This window comes from Leptinotarsa decemlineata, unplaced genomic scaffold (assembly GCF_025532065.1).
Source record: "Leptinotarsa decemlineata unplaced genomic scaffold, Ldec_3_MD MMD2_P_RNA_scaffold_9, whole genome shotgun sequence".
NCBI lineage: Eukaryota > Metazoa > Arthropoda > Insecta > Coleoptera > Chrysomelidae > Leptinotarsa > Leptinotarsa decemlineata.
The window spans coordinates 14722938-14748623 of NW_027412536.1; the positions used below are offsets into that span (position 1 = coordinate 14722938).

The 25686-nt window shown below is 33.9% G+C and overlaps 1 protein-coding gene and 1 long non-coding RNA gene across 2 annotated transcripts in view; one reads left to right on the plus strand and one right to left on the minus strand.

Moving 5' to 3' along the window:
* Positions 1–25686, minus strand: part of tweek (transmembrane protein KIAA1109 homolog tweek) — a 112842-nt gene that overhangs the window by 67489 nt on the left and 19667 nt on the right. The window contains 22 exon segments of the mRNA XM_074170681.1: positions 1843–1965; positions 2100–2261; positions 4202–4379; positions 4436–4881; positions 7631–7999; positions 8368–8511; positions 8567–8795; positions 8966–9239; positions 14210–14612; positions 15498–15681; positions 16396–16615; positions 16736–16822; positions 16825–16967; positions 17967–18218; positions 18540–18789; positions 18792–18847; positions 19055–19182; positions 22323–22877; positions 23018–23212; positions 23338–23547; positions 23612–23915; positions 23968–24125. Coding sequence (XP_074026782.1) covers positions 1843–1965; positions 2100–2261; positions 4202–4379; positions 4436–4881; positions 7631–7999; positions 8368–8511; positions 8567–8795; positions 8966–9239; positions 14210–14612; positions 15498–15681; positions 16396–16615; positions 16736–16822; positions 16825–16967; positions 17967–18218; positions 18540–18789; positions 18792–18847; positions 19055–19182; positions 22323–22877; positions 23018–23212; positions 23338–23547; positions 23612–23915; positions 23968–24125 — 5070 coding nt within the window.
* On the plus strand, positions 162–1407 carry LOC141480547 (uncharacterized). Its single transcript, XR_012464417.1, has 2 exons — positions 162–712; positions 794–1407. It is a non-coding gene; the product is annotated as an uncharacterized lncRNA (long non-coding RNA).

The following is a 25686-nucleotide window of genomic DNA, read 5'->3' on the forward strand; positions in this document are numbered from 1 at the left end:
TACACTGAATGGCTAAAAGTAGACTCCTTAAATGTTCAAATGAATTATTTCCTGCAATGTTCTTTCCCTATTAAATAACGGTAACGTAGGTAATGCTTTATAGAATAGGACATATAGTTATTAACGTTACAAGGTCGATAAGTAGCAAATAACGAATGAGGTTGAATATTGTTATCTGATATCTGATAATATTGTTATCCGAATATGTTATTTGCGTATCGGCCGTGTGTCGTTCAAGACTTTTCGTAATCCCGCTGAAAGGTTACATTTTGATTCCGAGGAAAAAACAAACTATGTACTTCATAATTCTACAGAAAAATCCCAACAACGTGTTGCCATGGAACAGCTTAATAATATCCCAACAATATTATAAACAATGTCAGTTTTTTTGTGTTCGCGAGTTTGCTTTAACAATGACCATTGATGAAATTGAAGAAATTGAGGAACAAAATCAAATGTCTTCATAAATATTGGGAGAATCATGTGCAGCGAGTGTTGATTTACTGTCGAAAATAACTCAAGAGCTATATCAAAAAAAATATAAAAATTTTGAAGAGTGGCGTTGAAGCAAGAATGTAAAGGTGGTTAATGGAGATGTATTATTAACCAATACAAAAGGAAAATCAGAGGTTTATTTTCCTAACTCACTGTGGACCAATATTTCAATGTTGAAACTTGCTTTGAAAGTTTATGACAACATTGACGTTTTAAGGTTAGTTTTTTAAATCGTACACCTTTGTATATAGACTATACAAAGCGTACACCATATTACCTACAGAAACGGTATTTTCAGATTTGGAAAATTATTTTTGTTCTTGATACGAAATTCTGATAGATACATACCAAAGAAAGCAAAAATGTTGTCTGAAGAAGAAGTAACTAAGTTTCTGTTAGAGGCAGATGATCATATATGGTTGCTTGAAAAGGTTGTAATAATGTGTGGTATTTTTGGTGTCTTTAGACGTAACGAACTTGTTAAGATGACTGTGGATGATTTTGAAGCACCAGTACCAGAGTTTTGGTTATATTGAGGTATACTACAAACAAAAAATAGAGTATTGTCATTCCCAAAGAAGGACTTCCTTTTGATGCCTATGGTTTATACAAAAAACGGTGGCGATTTACTCTCGGTAAAAGAACTTGGAGCTTGGAACTGCTCTGCAGTGGCGGAGTCGTATACCGAAAATTCAGTTTCAAAGAGAATGAAGATAACGAGACAATTATTTCACAGTAATGAGGCCATACCATAACAAGTTCAAATACTGATGCTATAGATGGTAAATCTCTCATCGATGGAATAGAAATTTCAAATAATAGCAATTGTCAAGTTACTTTCCAAATTTATGAATAATTAGTATTATTATAATTATTGTTATCCGTAAGCAGAATAAAGATTTGAAAAAAATATTTGAACAAGTGGTTTCTTAACGGCCGCCGGCCGTTAAAAAATTTTAACGGATGGAGGCTGCTAACATCAACTTTTCAATTGTCATCTGAATACCATTAAATCAAAATAACAGTATGGGATTACGAAATAGCTTAAACCATTAAATCACTGAATTTGATATTACATTGGTGCAAAATGGTTTGCAATTATATTGTACATATCATTAATCAGTTTTTTACTTATAATGTAACACTAATAACAATGAGTTAGTGCTGTGAGGTGGAAAAGCTATGTACCCAATGGGGATTGAGACAATTCAATAAAATTCTTACTGCGTCTTATGACCTTAACGCCAGACTCATATTTTTGGTTTACCTAAAGAAAAAATACAATATTGAATAACTAAGGCTGGGCCGCTGTGAGTTTTTCCTATTTTTCAATTAATAGCAATTTACCTCTTGAATGTCTGGAACAGTTATTGTCACATTTACAGGTTTTACTCGATTTTTTACCGATGGATGAGGCATCAAAGGAGTGTACAATGTGTTTTTCCATTGCCTGCTCAAAACAATTACTCCCTGAAATATAAAAAACACACTGAGTATATTTTTGAGTCTGTAGATTTTAAAATACACTGAACAAATGTTAAACATGAAGCTAGTATTTATTTTTTTTTAAATACTGAATACAATTGATAATAAAGCTTACTTACCTGCCTCAACGTGAATAACTGTGGAATTTCAGACTCTCTTAGGTTATTCTCGATATGAGAAGGATCCGCTTCTAGATAATATTTTTGTAGAATCGAACACAACTGTAAACTTGGATCTTCTTGTAGTGTTTGGGCAAGAGGAGTCAACTTTCCATATCGACTCTAAAAAAGTAATGTCAATTTTTGAACTGAACACTATTTTCCAGAGCACAAGTAGATTGACTATATGTGAATTGATTTCATTTATTCAAAAGAATCCTATGGTATCATTATTACATTCTTAGGATTACTTCTGATACGAAATATCTTGCGAATGATTATTCTCCTCAGTACCTTTTATAAAAATTGTTAAAAATAGATACACATGATAGTAGTTGGATAGGATACCAACAGAATGAAAGAAAACAAAACAACTGATATTTTCTTGACAACTGAGGGTGTGCTAGACATGGGTACAATGGACGCACTGGATGAAATTTTGGAGTGAACGGAACTCTAGCGAGAGTGCGTGAGAGGTACTATTGGGTCGATTATCGGCAGGACGTGGAGTACGAGCGCTGTAACCTCTAGCCTTTGAGAAAGGGTCTGAGGACAAGGCTAAGAATAAAGTTGAGCAGTGTTTCAATAGATACCCTTTCGAGAAAATCGCCGTTGACATTCTGGGACCACTTTCTGCGACCACATCCGGTAACAAGTACCATATGGTTGTGATGGATGATTTCTCCAAATGGCCTGAAGTTGTTGCACACAGATCAGGACCGCAACTTCGAATCAGATGTGTGGAAGGAAATGAGGGCTTTGTTGGGATTGAAGAAGAGACTGGATATCTTTCACAAATTTGCCAGATCCAAATTACAGCTTTCCAGCGACAGTATGAAAATAATATTTGACAAAAAAATTGGAGCTGGTGAGCTCCAAGATAGGCATTGCAGTACGGTTCTACCAACAACAATGGTGGAAAGGTTTTTGTTCCAAACTGCAGAGACCTCACTTGGTAATCAAAAAGATAAACGATCGGGTTTACAGAATCCAATTATAGTGTTGTATAAATTACCCCTTGGAAAAGAAACGCCGACCGACGCTGGCTTTCTTTGATCGACTGGTACCTAGTCAAGGTCCCCTCTCGAAGCTTCTAAGACGCCATATCTTTTCAATAGATCGCGCTCAGGCCCATTTGTGTCTCCTCTCGAAGCTTCTAGAACGCCGTATCTTTTCTAGAGTTGTTTTACTAGCTGCCAAAGTGTCCCATCAGGTTGTATAAGCATTACCGCGACCTAGAAGTCTAGTATGGAAAGTGGAGTGTGAATTGAGCTAATAAGGCGATAGACATTGGAGTATCAGCCTCAAGTGTAGTTATCAGTGAAATTAGGTTGAGTTCAACTGTACAGTGTGATCAATTATTGTCGAACTTATAGAGAAAAACGTAACAATAGTTTTGTAAGCATGATAAGCATAAAAGTCCTTTCTAAATCATTAAAACTATGTTTTTCTCAGACAAGAGAGGAACTGAGCTGGGTGTTATCACGATATTGAAATAATTTTCAAGCAAATATTGATAACAATTTTATTTTCATATTAGGGATGAGAATATAAAATCCAAAAAGACTGACATAATTAGTATTTTTAGAACAAATGAGACCTTGTTTTGATCAGGAAAAAAAAATTGTTTTGAAGAAAGTTATACTTTTTTGACTGCATTGTCTTGAGATACAATGCTTTAAATTATTACCAGTTTTCAAAGAACAGGAGATCAAAAAACGGGATGAAGATCTCAGATTTTCTGGAACCGTGAAATTTTATAAACATACTGCAAATGAAAGATCAATAGACCAATTCTAGAAAAAAACATCAACAAAAAATGGTGGGGGATTGAACTCTATATTATGTGAACTTTTTTTTATCAGAAATGACTTCTATCACTTCTAATTTGGACCGTACAATTCTCTCTTTTGGAACAAATTGGTAAGTGATGAACAATATAAACAAAATGGCATTGATTCTCAAAGTAATAGTCGCCCTTCACAGTTTCCTGGAAAACCATTGTTCAATTTTCTTTCAGGTTGATAGTAACTTATATTAGACCTATATCAAAAACTACTCGCCTTCGCAAGAGTGATACGTTGCCCCTCTAGTGCATCTGCCATCAAACAAGCTACAGTGGCAGTGGATCTTCTGTACATTGTTCGTACCATATGAACTACTCTGATTGCAAGGCGATTGCTCGGATTCATCCAGGCATTTATAGCTGGTGATGCTGTACTCAGTAGATTCCAGTCAAGTCTGAAAAATTATATTCGTCTTTAATTATATAAAGAATTTCAAATTGTCTCAAGTACCTGGTGTAGTCTATTTTTCTAGTTATAGGTGCTCTAGGAGGAGCGGCAAAGTTAAACCAAACCACTTTGAATTCTATTATACATGAGGAAACATTGCCGTTGTCTTTGGAAACACCTATTATTTCTTTGCTGTCACTTCCTTTATCATTCTTTCCATCTTCTTCTCCTTGTAATTTTCTCTCCTTCTCCTGCGGTTTTGGGGTGTGATTTGTATTTGGTGTTTTATGTTCTGTCAATTTGGGAGTCGTATTGGTGGATCTTTCGGTACTGACTAGATCATCATTGGATTTGATTGAGTCAGTGAGGGTGCTTTCTATGGAAATATTATTGTCTACTTGTTCAAAATGGGATTTCTTCACTATCTTCAGAGTTATTCCTTCTAGACCACACTCAAACATTATGAATCCCAATTTATCTTCTAGAGGATTTTCATCATTTTGTTGAACCTGAATGGATCAATTGACATAAACACGTTGGAAATCAAATTAGAAAAAATATAATAATAATAATAATATGCATATGCGGTCTTGGCTTATATCCATCGACATAACGCGGCTCTAATACCGATGATTTGCCTACCGATGACAACCCTGGGAATGACAACGGACGCTTTGAGTGGACGCATGAGCTAAGAGATAGCCTTATGCATTGCTACGAGAGTAGTGAGCCCGCGTGAAGAGGGTACATGGCGAGATTGCATGCTCTGTGGTGTGAAACACATCCGGAGCATGCCGCCCAAAATCTTAGGGATTACGTATCCTATCTTCGGCGGCAGGGCTATATAGCTCCTTCCTAGCCTGCTAACGAAGTGGGAGAAGTGACAGTTCTACCACCAGTTGGCATGGCTGGAGAGAAGACTCGCATTATGCCACCAATGGAGTCAATCAGAACACGCAGGGCGCTCCACCGAATTAGGCCCCTGAAGCCACAAGAACTGGCTTGTTTGGATGCGGAGGTTCGTTGTGTTCTAACAGAAGAGGCTGACATCTGGCAGATCAACACCGCCGTGTATAGCGTCGTCCAATGGCTTTCCGAATAGGAAGGACGAAATTCCGGCCTTGCATCTCGTATCCAATGTGTGATGGATCACAGAGCGACCAACAGGCCTTTCACGCCCGCAGTGCGGCGAATAGTCACCAATCTACGACGTATCCATCACACTTTAAGTCAAGGCGTGCTGCTGACCACCAAACAGCGCTGCCTTGATAGGATACGAATGCTAGTGGCCGCTAAGAAGTCACTAGTGAGGCGAGCGAGAAGCATCGCGAAAAACTAAGTTCCACGAGAAACCTTCTCGATTATTCCAACAGCCTCCGCGTGTTGTGGATAATTCGCCGACTGGTGATCAGATGGAATCCTTCTGGAAGGAAATTAATAAACACCGGCAGCCACTCAACTTAGACATTCCAGACCTAGTGTCGACAGCCTGAGCTCAATCAACTTCACAACCCGAAAACCCCAAGTGACATTCGATGTGGGTTCCAAAAACTATACTGCTTCAGGCTCTGAAGGGCTGAATACTCATTGGTGGAAAAAACTATCAAGCACCCAACGCCATTTGGCCAGAGTTTTGAAGTGGACTCGGGAAGACCTGTATCGACTCGACATAAAGATCCGAATAATTATGCATCTTCAAAGGAGTTTGCCTCCCAAATTGTCTGTTCCACAGTTGTACTTCCTTTCGATTTTAGAGTTTCTACATAACAGAATAGCCATTGGAGCCTGTAAAGTCATCAGGAGTTCTGATTCCTTTTTCTGCATGGTCCGCGAAGATGAGCAGGAATTGGAGCTTTTCTTTTTAGGGCGGCTTGTAAACTCGGTTTAGTTTTCGATACTGAACGAAGTAACCACAACTCACCAAGTTAGAAAAAGGCTCTCATAAAAACCGCAGATATCACTTTACTTTTGCGGCAACACAAGGAAAAGCCAACGCATGGGGTCTTCTTCAACAATATCAAAAACCTTGGCTTATTAAAGCATCTTACCTTCGCTTTTTCCAGGTCGAGCGAGCTGGAGTCGGAAACTGAGGGGTCCATCATGTCCTGTTAGGATGGTGCCTATAACACCTTACTCTACCGCAGTCGCGTGATGGGTATAAAAGTTCCTAACATAAGGTGCAGAATCTGCGCGAGATGCCTGAGGCCCTAATATATTTGCTGTCAGCATGTCTAACACATGCGTACCCAGCCTTATTCCACTGACATAACGCATCCTTAAGAGTGTTTTATTACCATCTTCGGTACTTTTACGGTATTGACGAGACGCCGGTGTTACCTTACGCTCCGTGGGAAATGAAAACTGCCGAATTTATTCCCTACCCTGAGGCTCATACAAGCCAATAAGCCTGATGTAGTTCTTTTCGACCAACGAAGCAACGGATGTGTCGAAGCTTCGGAGTAAGGCCCCGACAAATTTACCTTCAGATAATATAATCATAATAATACTTTATTGAAATAGGCAACCTTATATAAAAACAAAGAATGTTGAATGCATGAGCATATATAATCTCTAAAATATTCATTTATAGAAATCGTCTCCTTACACATATACAATTTATGACAATTTATCAGTTAATGGTGGAAAATGAAATCGAAGTAAAAAAAAATTCATTTGGAATGATTTGCATATAAAAATTAATATAGAATAAAGTGAACAGTGATATAATTCACATTCATGTGACCAACTAATACGCTTTTTTTTTATCCTTGCTCAAATCTTCTAATTAGTCCAAGAATATGATCGAATCAGAATTTGGTAATGGAATAGACAACTGTTAATTATTTTAACCATGACATTATTAGCATATATACATTACAATGTCATAATTTTCTGAACTTAATTTCGTTTCTGACTGCATTTCATTAATATAAAACGTCTTCTTTACCAAACTTTTTAATATTAAATAATAATAGTAATAATAAAAAATGAATAAACGGCTTTGTTTTTAGAAAATGAAACTGATTTCTTTATAGATGTGATAACTATAAAGTTAGAAAATGAAACTGATTTCTTTATAGATGTGATAACTATAAAGTTATAGTTATGTTGAACATAAAGGATGCAAATTAACATTAAAATAAAAATCATAACGAAATTTAATGAAATATTCAACTGCAAGAACACCACAACATTGAAGTTTTTAAAAGTGATAATTGAATATTATTATATTTTCAAAAAAAAAGAAACAGCTTTTACCTGATTTTGATTTTCAGTAACAGTTGACTGCAAGTAATATTCCATTCCTTTACCGAATGAGTTTAATTTTGTCGGTGTAAACAACACTTTAGATTTGTAGTTAGGAATGGCCGTTATAACTGCATCATCCAGTATAGAACTCTCATTTCTCAACCTTCTGAGTTGAGAATGGGCCTTACCTACGCTCAGACAAAAAACTAATTGTTGTTGTTGTTTCTCACAGCTTTCTATGAATACAGGATCACACTGAATTACATCCGAATTAGTATTTGTTTGGAATCCTAGAAGTATTTTTGCTCTGTTGGGGCCTTTTTTACTACCACTTCTCACTACCGCCGGTCTCAGAAATTTCTGAAGTACTTCTTTGGCCTAAAAATTAATAAGACATAAATAAGGTATTTCCATTTTTTTTTAAATTACAAAAATAAGGAATAGTACTCATGTATATACAAGAACATGGTCGGAATCACGATTAGAAAAAACAAAATCCAGGTAGGTATGTAGTGTTCGAATGGAGCCTATAGTACCAGCCTCGATTTTATTTTTTCTAACAAAATTTATATACTTAAAAATCACAAAAACAATTTATTCACTAATAATTTTTGTCAATAAAGGTAGACTTAGAATCCATGAACAAGATAACATTGTCATGAGCTATTATATAATGTACAGAATATTGAAAAAATAGAAAAATAACCAATGAAATAGATGCCATGCACGTCTTCAAATCCACTTACCTGTTTATCGCAATGTATTTTTGCAGTAACATTGTCTAAAGAAACTGAGAAAAGAGAGACACAAGTGAGGTCTTTGATGTTGTCAAGTGCCGAGAAAGAAATTATTTCTTCAACAATTGATACTTGCAGAAAGGTGACATTAACCTGTAAAAAAATATACATATATCTTGCAGTAAAATAATTATTAAAAAAGCAATACTTTTGGTAAAAATATGGCTGCCTGTAGCTGAGTTTTTACAGTTTCTTCATAGATATTGGGGGGTTCAATTTTACCATCTTCACTAGGAGGCTGACATAACTTTGAAACACACTCAGTGGTTTTCAAGATATTTGCTGATTCAATTTGCCCAATGCATGAAGTATGAAGATGGTTTATCACCGTTAACGGATGTAAATGTGCAACAGTAGGAGTGAGAGCCTCAATGAATCTGAAATTTGAAACAATCAATAAAAAAGGATAGGAAAAGATACACAATAAGTGAAAAATCAAATATAAGACACGATATAAGAAACTATTTCTTTTTCTATTAAATTTAATGAGATTCCTGCTAGCAGTCACGTGATCACATAGACATGGTTTGATCTTTCCAAAACTCACCTCTGTAAAGTTTCCAAAAGTAGTGGACTTATCATAACATCCAAATCTCCTTTCAGTTTAACAATAACCACAGTTCTAGCTCCGGCATCAACTTGATTACTCAATAACTCTTCCTCTTGAAAAGAACCAGATTCATTCTCTAACTCTTGATCCCAAACATGCATATATGGAGATGTAGGTGTTTTATTAGTTCCCAAGGTATCAGACCTTGATGCCATTTTCAAAGAAGTTATGCCACAACTAAGTGTTTCCATATTGGGCACAAATCTGCCTCCTGAAATCAAAATTTTTTCACATTCTTATATCCCTCAGATCCTAATTCATAAAATTTATTACAAAACATTTTTGAGACATTATTATTCCCCACAATTCGATGTCTATATTATATCACTATTGACCGATAAAATGTTGTAACAGACGTTGAGAAGTTTTAATGTAAGTACATATGTAGAATATTATAACACAGTTGGTCAAAACGGAGAAAATTCAAGGATAAAGTACTTTAAAAAATGCAAAAATAGCTGCGGCTATTTTTGCATTTTGCTCTACTTTACTGATGAAGGCCAGAAGCACTTGTCTGCCGTTCGCTTTGTCCATGAATTTTCTTCGTTATCATTTGAATCGACTTCATTCATAAAACCATCTCTCTCGACACACACACACACACAAGCAAGTCTCTAATAATCTTGTGGTATGATATTCAGCAAGAGGTAAACATTCTTTGGAAGGAATCTCAATAACAAGCGCTTTCTCGTTAAAAACGCATTCACTTTTTGAGAATTAAATATTAGGTATTTTCGAAATCTGCTTTCGACAGATCGTTAATAATGAATTACAGAATTGAAAAAATACAATCTAAATCTGCTCCAATGAAATTTGTAATTTTAAAATGTGGATCTGTAATAGAAGGTTGATATAAGTATGTCTGTAAGGGAATTTTGTGAAAAAAGATTATGGTTTTGAATAATTTTACATAAAACTTCATCAATTTTAGATGAAAAGCTATTAGGAAATATAACTCCAATGTTATCATAAAGTGCTCCGATCATCTCGACAGTTATAGTCTAAGTAAGATGTGTTACTGTTTTTCGAGTTTGAAAGCAGTGGATTTTTGGAATTTCTTCCTGACGCTTAGCTGGCGCGAGTGGCTAGCTTCTTCAGAGGTTTAACCATCATGGCCTGTTGTCCGATTACCAGTCATCGCGTCAGGAAGAAATTCCAAAAATCCACGGCTTTCAAACTCGAATAACGGTGGCACTGAAAACCTCAGCCGCGAAAGTCTAAACCATTTTGTCTAAGTAAGATGGATACGTTTTTATTTTTACTGAATTAGTTTGCTGTGTTACTAGGGTGTTGTAGGTATTGTTGAGAAAAGTGTGATGTGTAGATGATTGTGATTAGGTGTGAGACTTCAAGAAACTTCATTGTGATTATTTTGAACTTGATTGTGACAATTGGACCTATAAAATATTTTGATATGGCCAGAAAATCATATCGGCGTACATATTTGAACCTTTCTGCTGAAAGAAAAAGTCCAAGACTGATGCAATAAGGTAAGGAAAGCTGTCTTATCTGGTATCATAAAAACTGTGTTCACAAAAAATATAAGTTGTATATTATTGTATGAACAAAATATGTTTACATGACAAGGTGTTGAAAAATCGTTAAAAATATATATAGCTATTTTGAAAGGGCCTTTTTTTCCAGTTTGTGTTTGTTACTTCTTGCATGATCTACACATCTTTGTATAGAGTTAATTTTTTGAATTGGTTCCTTCCTTTCTTTGGAATATTCCCACATTTTTGTATCAAGATGGAAAAGTAGAAGGCCAAAAACTTTTTTTTGAAATATATAAGGGTGTTATTTTCGAATAAGTCATGTTTAGAATTTCTAGTTTGATAATAATTGAAGATTAGCATCTTGATAAGTATCATCAGAATTTAAGTAATAAGGGGTTAACATTGTTTTAAACAGACGATTCAAAATCATGTTACTTTCAAGCAAGTAATAGTTATATCTCAACAGTTGACACTATTTGAAGGATTTTTTTATTTTTTCCTATGTTTTGAACATTTCACGATTGGTGGGATTGATAGTATAAGCAACACAAATAATACAACAAACTAATTTGACATTCAATACATTGTAAATATATACACACATACTTTCATATATAAATAATACCCCCTGAAAATAACCCCCCCCCCCCTCATAAAGTTCATTCCAGTACATTTCAAACCAAACATTTTGGGAACTCTTTTATTTGTAGAATGACGTTTTTAAATAAATATCCTGAGAACGTTTATACAAATGAATATATTTTGCAAAATTTTTGAGATCGCATATGATGCTATATTTGCGGATACTTTCTCAATTCTGAAAACAGCTGAGTGTTACATCCAGACTCTGTTATAATCATAATCCACCCTAAATTTCAAGTTCACTAAAAGTCAAAGTTTACCCTGTTATATATAATGGGGCAAAACCTTGGATTAAAGAATCAGTATAAATCATCCCTTGATGACTCCAAGATAGTTGGTGAAATGAGTGTCGAGAAGAATTTTTCAGTTCTTGATTTTATTAAAATAAAAAACCATGAAGAAAACCTGTTGAATGGAGTATTCGAAATAACGAATACTGATTATGTATCTTCGAGAGATCATCCAAGCACAAGGAACGCACTTTGTGTCAACATACCTTTTAACATAATTTTTTTTACTTATTTTATTTTCAAGTTTTTAGTTTTCAATTTTTATCCACCCTAATCTCACACAGATCTCGGCACGTTTTAACATTTTACCTTAACTTTGGTAGTGTATCGCTAATGACGTATTATTTTTAGCCACCCTAACCCACAGTCCTCGACACAATATACAATATTGACGACTTGGGTGGGAGATCCATGTTTGTATCCAGATTTTGAGTTGACAAAGTTCTTTATACAGATCTTTTTATATATTATATTGGATTTGCATCTTGTTCATAGTGTACTACTATAACACTAGTCAAGCCTTGTCATTTGATATCCATATAGTGCTAGTCGTGAAAAAATATGTAATCCGCCATTTTGTAGCTGCGGCCATTTTGAATTTGTATCTTTTACAAAGTTTACTACAATTCTACTGGTCAAGCCCTGTCATTTGATACCCATATTGAGGTAGTTGTGAAAAAATATGTAATCCACCATTTTGTAGCTGCGGCCATTTTGAATTTACAATGATACAGAATTTGTTCATATGTGGTTAGTCTCGAAGGTAGTGAATCACACTGGTCAACAAAATTTCAACTGTTTTTTGTCACATGATAACTTATATACAATTTTTAATCTACTAGGGCCACCAACCAATAATGTATCAATAGATAGATAGACATATACTTTATTGTCCAAAAAAAATACAATCTTATTGACAAAGCTTGTTAAAAAATCTGGTATGTATAGCACTTCAAAGAATAAAAGAAAAGAAACTATTCAAAAACACAAATACCCAGAAATAAAATTTGAGCAAAACTAAGTCACATATCTAATAGATAAAATATAACAATAAAAAATAATATTTAACAATGTTTGTCGAAAGAATAGTTTGTATAATCCCTTTCAAAAAATTTAAAAAACAAATATACACAATTTGAACATAAGTTCACATGTCATGGCAATAAAATGAGATATATCACAGTATAAAATATAATTTGAAGTATAGGTGTCAATACAAACAATAAATACACTTTTGTTGCAATCTTGTTAAAGATGCAAGGGCATCTTTAACAAGATTTCTGAATTTTTATAGCTTTTTTCCTTCCTAATTTCGTAAGGTAAGTATGTGATTATATAACTTTTTATTTTCATTAATTGAAGAATACTTTGTCTGACTTGTTTTTGGAACAGGAAGATGTATTTTATTTTCTGTTACTTGCCGGGTAATGTAATTTATATGTTCCAGAGTTCCAACTATATTATGTTTTTTGTAAATCAGGCAAATAATTTCCAGTATGAAACTACAAGTTTTTCTCTCAAAAATAATGGTCTGTATGACTCACACACTCCCACCTTGCATAATTATCTAACCACTCACTTTTGCAAAACAAACACTGAATGAAAAAGTTGTTGACTGCAAAATCCCCAGAAGGCAACACCATATCTCAGGTGGGACTCAATCAGGGAATGATATACCATTCTTGTTGAGGATGAACTCAGTTCATTTGAAACTATTCGAAGTGCATTCTGATGCCAATTTTTTATTCAAAACTGAAATATGTTGATCAAATTTTAATTTGTTATCTATAAAGGAATTTGGATTGGTTTTTATTCCCAATAATTTGTCCATTCAAGTATAAATTGTTAATATTACATCTGAAAAAAAAATTCACATAAGGTTTTCTTGTGACATCAAAGCATATATTTTCGTGAAAAATACAAAAATCAACTACACTCAGGGAAATTATTACTTAATGTACAATAAATACTTATGATTTTCGTGAATATTTGGCTTCTGGTAGGTCCCTTCTCAGTCTCTAACAATAATATGTTAGCATTCCTGGACTCCATTTCCCTTGTTAACGCTTCTCCGTTGAGGAGAAGCAAATGTCAAGGTTCTTGTTTAGCCCAACCTACTAGGAGTCTCACACATGTTATAAAACATTCATGTGGGACCCAGGATTCATCTTGATGCTTCACAGGATATCCAAAATAGTCTAAGTAGCACTGTTCAATTAGTGGGGGAAAATTTACACCCTGACATGTGAAGGTTCATTCTCCACACACATAAGAAAAACTGTGGGAGTTATTAGAACACTTTCGTGGCATATTGGCGATGTACTTAATGAAAACAAAATGTATGTTAGTTGATGCAATAGCTATACAGCCGCCTAAATGACAATATTCAAACAAAAACATGTATATAAGTTCACAGATGAATATATAGCTGTCACAAAAAAAGGGATGTGATTGATACAAAATTATTATACACTTATAATGAGGGTACGCCAACATAACCAAAAAACATCACAAGGTTCATGTGACAAACACAGTGTTGACCAGTGTTATGAAACTGGTCAACTACGATTGGTTCAAAGATGTGAGTTATCAACTATTTTGCTTATTTACCCAACAAAAAACGGTAAAATAATTGACAATTTTTTCAATAGTTATTGAAAAATATCTATTACCTGGACATAATCTGAGAGAGAATACTAGGCAATGCAAGAAATATGAACTTTATAGTTAAAAATCTATTTTTTGTTACTTACCAACATACACCAATTTATTTTCATCATTTTTCTCAAATAGTGGTTGGGAGAATTGATCTGTTTGTCCAGAATTTCCCCAGTTACTACACCTGACTTGGGTCAAATGTGTTACGTAACTCGACATGAGCATTGGAGAATCAATAATCAATCTATTGACTTGCATGTGCAGATCCACCATTGTGAAGTCTTCTTGACTACCCACTGCCGATGCATAGCTGTTATTGCTATAAGTGTCCGATGAATCGTCCAGAGTGCCGTTCAAGATGTTATCGGTGCTTTCATTGCTCAGATTAGAATTCATAGTTTCCTGAAAATTTGGTACAATGCGAGGACTTGCCGAACGAATAATTGGATATCGATGAGGTATAACTAAGCCTTGGACTGTGCGTGGATGATCTTCCAACTAAGGAAATATAGGTGGAGTCAATAATGCAGAATGAATGGTTATGAATGGTAACCTCCAAATTTGTATGTGATGTGAAATGAGAATATTTTGATATATGACGTTCTGATTATATTCAACTAAAGAAAGTCTTAACAAACAAATCAGCATATGAGTTATGTAGGTCATGAGAATTATTATAAACCGTCCATCTATTTGGAACTTTCGTAATCAGTGTCCTCAGGAAGAAATCTGATATTTCAGTATGATATATTGAATCACTAACAAAATATGGAAATGTGTGCCAGTGACCGCATTAAATAATTGTACTGTCCTGTTTTGGGTGTCGCTTATCACAACAAATATTGTCTACGAGTAGAACAAATGACTGAAGTATTACTGAGAGAGAACTATTACTGAACTTGATAGAAAAGCAAAAAAAAAACAAAGAACAAACCGTGTCTGAAGACTGTATCGAGAAGAGATACATACTAGAAAATAAATATTTTCAAATAAAGTCCCGTAGGTTCTGGTAAATGCCTGCCAGAAAACAACTACTTCCCCAGCTAATAGCACGCTGGATATCGAATTATATCCAACAGACATTTATGTAAGATACCTCACAGAGGTTAGTCTCGCAGATGTTTCTTGTTCATCCAGCAGCAGGACCATGAAGAAATGATTCGAGTAAACCCACAGTGTAGTTGGGGGAGTTGAATATTTTCAGATTTTATTTCGTAATATTTATTTTCCAGTAGAATACAAAGAATTAATATGGGGGAGTCCACATGAGGAGAACAGTGACTTTTAAAATGAATCTGCGCTGTGGAAGATGCCATTTTATAAATCATTTTGTGGAAATACCACAATCAAATGTTAAATAATAAATAAAGAAAATTTACTTACATGTTTGCCCGAAACAAAAATTCTGTGTTCTGGAGTATGAATCTCATGGTCACTTCGGTGGGTAGATAGTTTCAGTCTATGTGTTTCTGGAGCAGAACTTGGTGCTGTGGTAGGTCCAGATAAATTATGTGTATTTATTCCGTTTCTATCCGTTACTATACTAAGTTCACTGGAGAACTTTTTTCTATGAAATAAAAAATTATTCAACTAATGAATACGGTCAACATAAATCTATTTCAACTTCATTGGTTCCATATAAATGATTCAAAAATTACATCCATTGAGAAACAATTGATTATTTGTGACGATTGTGAGTGAATTCTTTGTATGCCTATTAACTTTCTATAGGCACAAAAGTGCATACACATTTCAAACTTTGATTTCCAGAATTTGATGATTGATGATTTGATTATGTGAACCATGAGATACATCGTGAAAGCTTCAATATCGAAGTATCAGAGAAACTTTCTTTAATTTCAAATTGTGTATCTCTGATATATGCCAATTTGAGATAATCGACATCAGACACAATTAATACCAAATGTAGGGTATCACTAATTCCTATTAAAACATCTGTTAAGACGCCATGAATATAAAAGCACATCAAATTACATGAAAAAACTGATGTAATTACTTTCAAAATTGCTATAGCAGATGTGTGTTAACATCAATAATATACAACAGAGCCCAATTTTTTGGCACATTTTTTATATTATAATCAAATAATTTGATATTTAAAAAAGGTGCAACAAATTTGAATGAGAGACTAAATCTGATAAATTTTTGTTCAAATCGTAATTTAAAAAACGATTCAATTTTTGAAATAGCAAAAAAAAATTTTAAATATTGAAAAACCATTGCGATAACATTGATCTGAATTGATACAAATTATGTTTACCTCTGAGTTGGAACGCTACCAGTTTCCTGCCTTGCTAAAGTATCCCCAGAACTTAATATTGAGTTTCTCAAACTGGAACATCTGGAATTGAGATTAATATCTTCGTCCGCTGAGAAAAATGCCTCAGAATGATTCTCGCTCGACATGGAAGTTGTTCTTTGAACCTCCTTCTGAAACCTTTCTTCTAAACTAACACAAGCTATCAATGAATGATGAGATTCTGAGACGTTTATAGGTTTAGAAAGCGGTTGGGAAGAAACTGAAATATCGCTACTCGGGCCCTGGAATGAAAACAGTGCTAGTACTAATGAATCTTACATTCATCATTAAATACATACACTCTGACTTTGAAGGAATGGTTCTTTGTGGTCAGTTATTGGTGCATTGAAATAATCCACAGCCAGTTTGGAATCGGAAACGCTGTTTTGGGAAGATGATCAGACACATCAAGCCCCGCACCAAGTTTACCTTTGTCACATTGGAGTTTAGAATCGCTATCTAATTTAATAGGCAAATTTGAGGGATTCGTTTCAATAAGTCTTGAATAGGGCACTTCTTTCAACAAAGTACTTCTGAAAGAGTGAATGTTGATTGAAAAACAAGATGAGATGTGGAAACAATTACGAGCATATCTCCTTTATTATATTAAACAGTAAGATAAAACAATATCGGCCGTTTTTAGCAAATTCACTCTCGTAATAGATACTTATTGAAAAGTACGAGTAACAAACTCAATTTATTTTATGGATTATGGATTTTATGGATTATTCACATCACAATGTTAACAAACTCCGTGATAATACGCTTTGGAGGAAAATCAACGTCTTACTTTTTTAAAATCACCAATCACCAGAAATAAAATACTATTCTTGACGCGCGTTTTACCAACCAAGTTGGCGTCTTCAAGAGATGAAGAATTCTTCTTCTTTTGGAAGTATGCGTATTTGCACCCTATTTAATTAGTATTACTAATTTAATCATTCTGAAATTAGATAGAAGTTAGATAACAATAGAATAAATGAATAAAAAATCCACTAAAACCAACGAAAAATCAAATTGGATAAAAACTCGACAAAGAAATTCCGTACGATCCCAGACGCTGAACAAGCTCTAGGGGACGTCATTGAGGTTGGATCGAATCACTGTGCCTGTAGAACAGCATATGAAGAACTCGCCTTCCCTGGGGCATCAGAACGAGTTTTTCCTGATCGATCTTGACCAAGGAATCGTCGTTCCACAGATAGCAATTGTAGCCGACGTGAAAGGCATCAGTGGCATAGGGCAAATTCTAATCAATTTCAAAATAATCAAATGTATGGAGTAAAAAAAAAAATTACCGAACTGAAACAAACTGTATATCTGTCAAAACAAGATACTGAAGAAAGCCAAAATAGCTCATCTAACCATTTTCTCAAAACAATATTTAGGGAGTAACTTCATTCATTGATTCAGACATTCAGGACTTTATTTTTTAATATTGTTTCTTTACATCTAGCTGATAGTTATAGTACATATGTGTACAATGCCGTAAATAAATAAATAAATTTTACAATGTCATACTAATAACTTACTTCATAGAAGTAGAAGAGAGTCTTCGGTTAACTTTTTTTTCATTTGTATTGGAAGTCGAGTTGGTTCCTTTTTCTATATTCTCAACAGCACAAGTTTTTGGACTCTCACAATGTTTCTTATGATATTTCGAACCCATCTGATTATCTTGGAGAGTTATTTCTGAGATTATGTAAGGTGGAGTACGAAATATCAACATTCCTTCATGTAAAATACTTTGTCCAAATCCTGGGTCTTTCCCTATGTCGTTTACCCTATAAAAAAACTCAGTGGGAAAAAAGCAATGAAGAATGATAAGATTTCTTTTCAAGAATATTCATTAAAACCCTCTGGTATCTTGGTTGAACTCTAGGAATTCAAGTCTTTTTGTTGCATTTGCATTATAAACTATATTCATTGTTATTTGCTCATTTTAAATTTCTAAAAACTTACTTTAAATATAATCAAATTATGTATCATAGAAAAATATTTTCTTTTGGAATTAAAAATTGATCAATTGTTTAATAATTACAGTTTATATGTCATAATAGATCAAGACATAGACAATTAAAAATAGTTTCGAATATTTTTCCTACCTAAATGCAGCTATATTCATACCCTCTTCCAAATCGATTTTGCTTGGCTTAAAAAATCTTGTTCCGTTTTTATTACTTCCAAAAAATACACATCCCCCAGTGCAACCACATTTCCCTGTTGTTTTGTTGTGATCTGGCCATAAAAACCATAGTTTTTTATGCCGATCATCGTGCATTTTCAAAAACTTCTGCTGGTTATTATGGATATTTTGATATTTTGCATCTACCGAAATAGCAGATTCAATTATTATGGGCCAAAATTCACGGCACCAACTTCAAGCCACAGGTCATTGTTATCCACACTAAACCTAGAAAAATAAATGAAAATTGGTTTGGGTTGTAGTTGTAAAATAACAAGTTGAATTTGAAAAACATAGTAATAATGATAATAATAATGTTATGAATCAAGTAAACTTGGGGATAATTCTTTGCAGGAGAAGTCCTAATTGTAACTGAGAATATCTTGTTGGTATATTTTTTTTATAATCAGCAATAGAGATCCAAGGAGTACTTACTTTGAATGGTTGTACTTATGTGGGTGCCAAACAAGTTGTCTTAAAGACATACTATATATTATACAACTCATTCCAGAGTTGACTTGTTTTCCATGCAAATTACAACTTGCCAGGCGAATTGGTGACAACTGGAAATATTCAATGAGCATTTATTTTATTCAATGTATTAAATAATATATGAGAAAAACTATACAGGGCTTTTCATGATGAACGTTAATTAGCCGTTTCTGGCAAACTATTCAACGGATCAACCTGAAAATTCCACAGTATGCATAAGTCAATATGACCTACACGCCTAAAATATTTTAGACGAAACGGCGTTGTCGCTTCTACTATAAAGTAGCGGCTTCTTTGATTTTTCAAATGGAACACCCCGTATATAATATCATATTATGATTCATTATCACTTTGTCAACAAATTCATATACTATTTCCCTACACCTATCTATTAACGTTTAGAAGATATAAATTAATTTCGATATTTTTTTTTACTAAACATGAACTTTTATAAATGCTGATAATCTTGAACTCTCTTGCACTAAAACGATCAAATTTGAAATGGAGTGGAGTGATACTATGAGGATCTTCACTCCGAGTCATATTTTCATTTGCCTCATACAGGGTCTTCAAAAAATGCAGATACTTTGATCTCATGAAAAAATGAATGGAACTCAATTTTTTCAAATGGAACACCCTGTATATTACAACATTTTTTATCTCAACATCCAATTTTAGATTAACTTCGTTCAGATAATACTATTTCTATTTTGAACCGTTTTCGAGATAAACTGTTTCAAACGGAAATTGACATGGTTTCCTTGTTCATCACTCATTTTTGTAAAACAGATTTCGTTTGATGTTTCTCAATTAGTCACAGATAATACAATGAAAAGATAATTATCAAAATACTCCTCAACCATAGAATGAAACTTCTCTTCAAACAATAGTTTTAATAACGCTGAAACACGAACTGAAAAATATAAACCCATAAATTAATGAGTTAATTCAATCGTCAGTGTATTTCAGAATATGTTCAAACACATCTCCACCTCTACTTAAACAAACATGTAATCTCTTCAAAAGATTGTCATGTGTAGCACTTCTGATCAAGTCTGGAGTCAAACTATTGATAGCAGTTGTAACTCTCGATTTCATATCTTCCATTGTTGTTATTGGAGTAGAGTAAACCATATTTTTAATGAAACCCCACACGAAATAATCTAATGGATTGCCATCTGGTGTTCTAGGAGGCCAACGAAAAGGTCCATTATTACCAATCCATCTGTCTTCGAAGATTTCGGTTAAAGCTTCGCTGACTGAATGAGAATTATGGGGTGGAGCACCATCCATTTGGTACCATACACGTTCTCTTCCTGGTCTATTATTTATTCAAAATCATTTGAATTCCATTCCTCAGTAAATCTTCATATTTTGATGCATTCAAATTATCATCATAAAACTTGATATAAAAAATTGACTCATTCTTTATGGCACAAAATACATTGAATTGCCATCTTTCTTGAAAACCCCTTTGGCGGACAACATGGGGATTTTCTGGCGCCCAATAATGACTGTTGTGTCTATTGAAAACTCCATTTTTTGTGAACTTAGCCTCATTTGTCCATATGATATTGTCAAGGAAATGTTCATCCTCTTGAGTCTTGACAAGTAACCATTCAAAGAATTCCACTCTACGAGGTAAATCAGTCTCTTTCAAATGTTGGACACAGTAGAACTTATAGGGATGCCATTTATGCTTATTAGAAATTCGACAAATTGTCACGTAGGGTATACCTATCTCCCTTTCAGCCTCCTGCAGAGAAGCATTTGGAAATGCATGAAAGTATCCCAAAACTGTTATACCATTGTCATCATCATACACTTTAGTCTTCTTACGAATGATTTTTGGACGGAAGGTTCCATTCAACCTATAGTTTTTTAGTAATCGATTTATTACATTATTATTCGGCTTCGGAAGTTGTGGATATCTTTCATGAAATACTCGGCATGTTCTACTTGCAATTCTATTGCCCTCATCATAAATTATTAATAAATTCAAGAAATCTTCAGTGCTGTAACCTAATCTTGACATTATTCTATTATAATTGGTAGCTATCACAATCAGTCAAAACCACCAACGAAAGTCTGACGTTAAATAATTGGTTTATTTATTTTTCCAAAGCACACTATTGAAAAATATTAATGTGTACTGTTGTACGTTAGAGACCAATACCTCAATGTATACAAATTGTAACTTTTTCCAAGGTAGGTACATACCAATTTCGAATTGACTGATCTGAGACAGTTAAAAAACTGGATCAAAAAAATATTACTATTACGGTTCAAAATAGAAATAGTATTATCTGAACAAAGTTAGTCTAAAATTGGATGTAGAGCTCAAAAATGTTGAAATATACAGGGTGTTCCATTTGAAAAAATTGAGTTCCACTCATTTTTTCATGAGATCAAAGTATCTGTATTTTTTGAAGACCCTGTATGAGGCAAATGAAAATATGACTCGGAGTGAAGATCCTCATAGTATCACTTCACTCCATTTCAAATTTGATCGTTTTAGTGCAAGAGAGTTCAAGATTATCAGCATTTATAAAAGTTCATGTTTGGTAAAAAAATATCGAAATTAATTTATATCTTCTAAACGGTAATAGATAGGTATAGGGAAATAGTATATGAATTTGTTGACAAAGTGATAATGAATCATAATATGATATTATATTACGGGGTGTTCCATTTGAAAAATCAAAGAAGCCGCTACTTTATAGTAGAAGCGACAACGCCGCTTCGTCTGAAATATTTTAGGTGTGTAGGTCATATTGATTTATGCATACTGTGAAATTTTCAGGTTGATCCGTTAAATAGTTTGTCAGAAACGGCTAATTAACGCTCATCATGAAAAGCCCAGTATACAAACTCAAATTTCCCAACTATAATAGATTTTTATAGTATTTTAATAAGGATAAATACATCATAAAACATTTTACACTATATTGAACGAGATGTTCAATACTCAAATTTCCCAACTATAATGATTTTTATAGTATTTTAATAAGGATAAATACACCATAAAACATTTTACACTATATTTAACGAGATGTTCAATACTCATTTATGTTGATGATCTTAGAACTTTTCTTGACATGTCCATATGATTTGGGTGATCTTATGGATAATAAAAGAGTACTACTACTAAAATGAAAGTTCAATCTACTTTTCTAAACGCTTAATTATTAATCAAGAGAATTATACTTACCCACATCTGAAGTGCTGCTCCAGATTCAACCAACCAGAAGTCAACAGCATCAATTGCAAGTCTACATAACTTGTATTTCAACTTGTGCTCATCTAGAGTTTCATTTTCTTCAGATGGCATTACATTGTTCTTCACAGAATCCTTCTTGTCTTCCTCTTTTTTTTTATCCGCCTTCCCAAATGATTTAGTAGCAGAATTAACGCTTGTAGATGGTAGACCCAATTTGTTTACTACATTTGCATTATATTTGGGTTGTAGCAATTGCTGAATAGCTTGCTGAACATGTTGCACATGAATATTCTGAACATGTTGTGTGCTCTTTTTCTTCACAACTGGTTGACTCAGTAAAATGTCATCTTTAGGTGAATTCATTTCATTTTCATCATCAGTGATCAGAAGAATTAAAGTTTCCAAGCAAGCAAGAATCGAATATAATTGTGGGCTAGTCAGTTTTCCACTAAGTTTACCTAATTGAATTTCGACTAACCATGCATATTCGACAGTGTCCTGATCTAATGACTGGCCAACATCAGAAAACATTGCATGGCCACGGATCTGTGAGAAAAATGATAATTTACCTTCCAAACCTTAAAAACCTCTAACTAATAGAATGTTCACTAATTGAAACTATTTCAAAAATGCTCAATACTTACAAGCATTATAAAAATTATTGAAATAACAAAAGCATTTTTTACCTGCAGTGATGATAGAGCCAATTTCCCCTGGTTCAAGTGTCTTTCTTTCGATGATCGAGGCAAATTATCAGATACTAAAAGTATTGCTGGGCTTATCAATAGTTGAAGTTCTGTCTGGTCATACCTCTTCTTCATTTCAAAACCAACACGTTCAACTAGAATTACAGGACAAGGAGGATCTTTTTCTGTGCAATTCTGAAATGAAACAATACGTTCTCAAGATTGTGTTATGAAAGGTTATTACAAAAAAACAACATAACAGTGCCTTATTACTCTTCACAGTATGATTAATAATCATTTCATAATGATAATTAACTTACCTTAAGCAAGTGGCCTTGTACGTCATGCATTATTATAGATACATCTACTTCCAGAGGTCTGTAGTTACGACTATCAAAATCATCTCTGAGATCAAGGGGGGTGTTAACGTTAGTGCTCTCATCTGTTTTCAATTCAGAGCCAGTATTACTATCAGAGCCCATAGCCTGCTGCATGTCAGTGAATGACTGATCTTCTCCAAAAATATTTTCCTACAAAAATTAAATATTCAAAATCTTCAAATATTTCTCTCAAGCAATTAATTTTTTATCTCACCTTGAAATTCATGAAATTTTTCAGTGCTGTCCCATACAGCAAAATAACAGATGGTCCTATTTCCAGTTCAACACTGACAGTATCAGCTGCAAGTGTTGTCGGATCGAATTTTTGGTTTCCTTCAGGTGATATTTTTTTATGTTTCCGCTGGTGTGGAAAACGAATTGGTGATAAAAGTATTTCTTCCTTGACAGGTGTAGAAATGTCAGCTTGGGGTTGAGGGCCTAAAGGGGGACAAGGATGGTAGGTGTAAAGTATGTTTATAGCTCCAATTGGTACCCACCAGAAATCTACCCAACCAGCACTAAAAAGGAACAATGTCAAAAGTTTATATTATGAATGATACTCTTGATTACCTATTCTGACAGATGTTTCTCCACTTTGGTATTACTTCAGTCTTCTTAGTAGTAGAACCATCTTTTGAAAGTACTTTGGCATGTTTTTCCAATGCCAAAACAATATTACGACTAGTGTGATACTCTGGTATAAATAAACTTAAATCTAAACTTTCACCCTGCAAAATAATAAATTATGGTGACCTCTGAAGAGTTGAATGAGTATAACTTCAACGAGAATGATCATCTCACAGATAATCTTTTAATTTCGATAAACTACCTGAATCTTCCATTGTTTGTATACTTTTTTATAATTGAAAATAAATACATCCAAATAAAATCTAAAAATATTCATCTTCCCAACTACCTCCTCCGTAGGTTCTGGTAAATGCCTTCCGGAAAACAACTACTTCCCCGGCTAATATCACGCTGGATATTGAATTATATCCGACAGGCATTCAAGAAAGATACCTCACAGAGGTTTGTTTTACATTTACGAACGAAAAAAAACAGAAAATTTTTCTGGATCTCGTCATGAAGAGTTCAGCTTCATTCCTGAATTATGTTGAACACTGCATACAATTTCATCACCGTACCCAGCTGGCATACATTTCTAACTAATAGTTCGAATACTAGCCACCGATGGGGCTCGCTAAGCGCATCATTGTGAGTCGTTTCAATTCATGTTGTCTCTAGCGGTGAGCTGGACTTAGGCGGTTTGAGTTGTTTCCGTCAAAACCGACGATCCACTGCTGCCTTTTTGTGGGCCTTTTAAGCAATGTAAATTTGAGGCCACGTGTGAGAGAGCAGAACAACCTTATTTGTTGTCGGCCTATTTCAGTTCGTCACTTCGTTTCCGTAAGACCCGTTGAATCTACGTCAAGCTAACCGTCGATCCGAGATCTATTTGACTGAATCCGAATATTTTGTATACATCATATTTGTTATTTATTAGAAAATAGTTATCCAGAATACAGTTTTATGTTATACCACATCAAGTACCTTTCTACTTGTCAATCACATTTTGTCCAACTAAGCTATTCTGCTACCCAAACAAATTAAACTAACGTGAATGGAAAACACGTTACAATACTAATGATTATCTTGGGATTCATGGTTGGTTTACAATTTTGAAAATTTTTTAAACCTGAAAGAATGTGCCGATCGTAACATATCCCCAAATTCCAGATATAATCAGATCGCATCATTAAGCAATGACAACTCCCAACGCTGTGAGGTAAATGATGATCAGGTTCCAGAATCATGTGTCTTGAGACACAATGAGTCAAGAATGAAATCCTATTTGTCTGGTCAATATTTGTGCCTTATTGTTGTAAGCACGCATTTTATCATTTTACTTATTTATTACATTATTATTATTATTTTAATTACTATTTCATTTAAACATAGATAGTCAAATCATTTACAATAAATGAGGTAGCTTAATTTTTATATTTCATTTTTAAATAATTCAAATTAATTTCCTTATGGACTGATAATTGTGGCAAAAGTTTTACATATTTTACAAAAGTTTATGCGCCTTTATAACAAAGTGAAAAAAAAAAAATGTTTTTGACTTCAAATATCAGTTTGTTAGAATGTGCATAAAAAAACTCTGGGTATTTAGGATTGGCATTTCCTCTTGTTGAATTATTTTACAGGGTGGCCCACCACATTCGTCTCGATTTCTACGAGAAATGAAGGGAGTTAGGAAAAAATTTCCAGCACAGGTTTATGTGG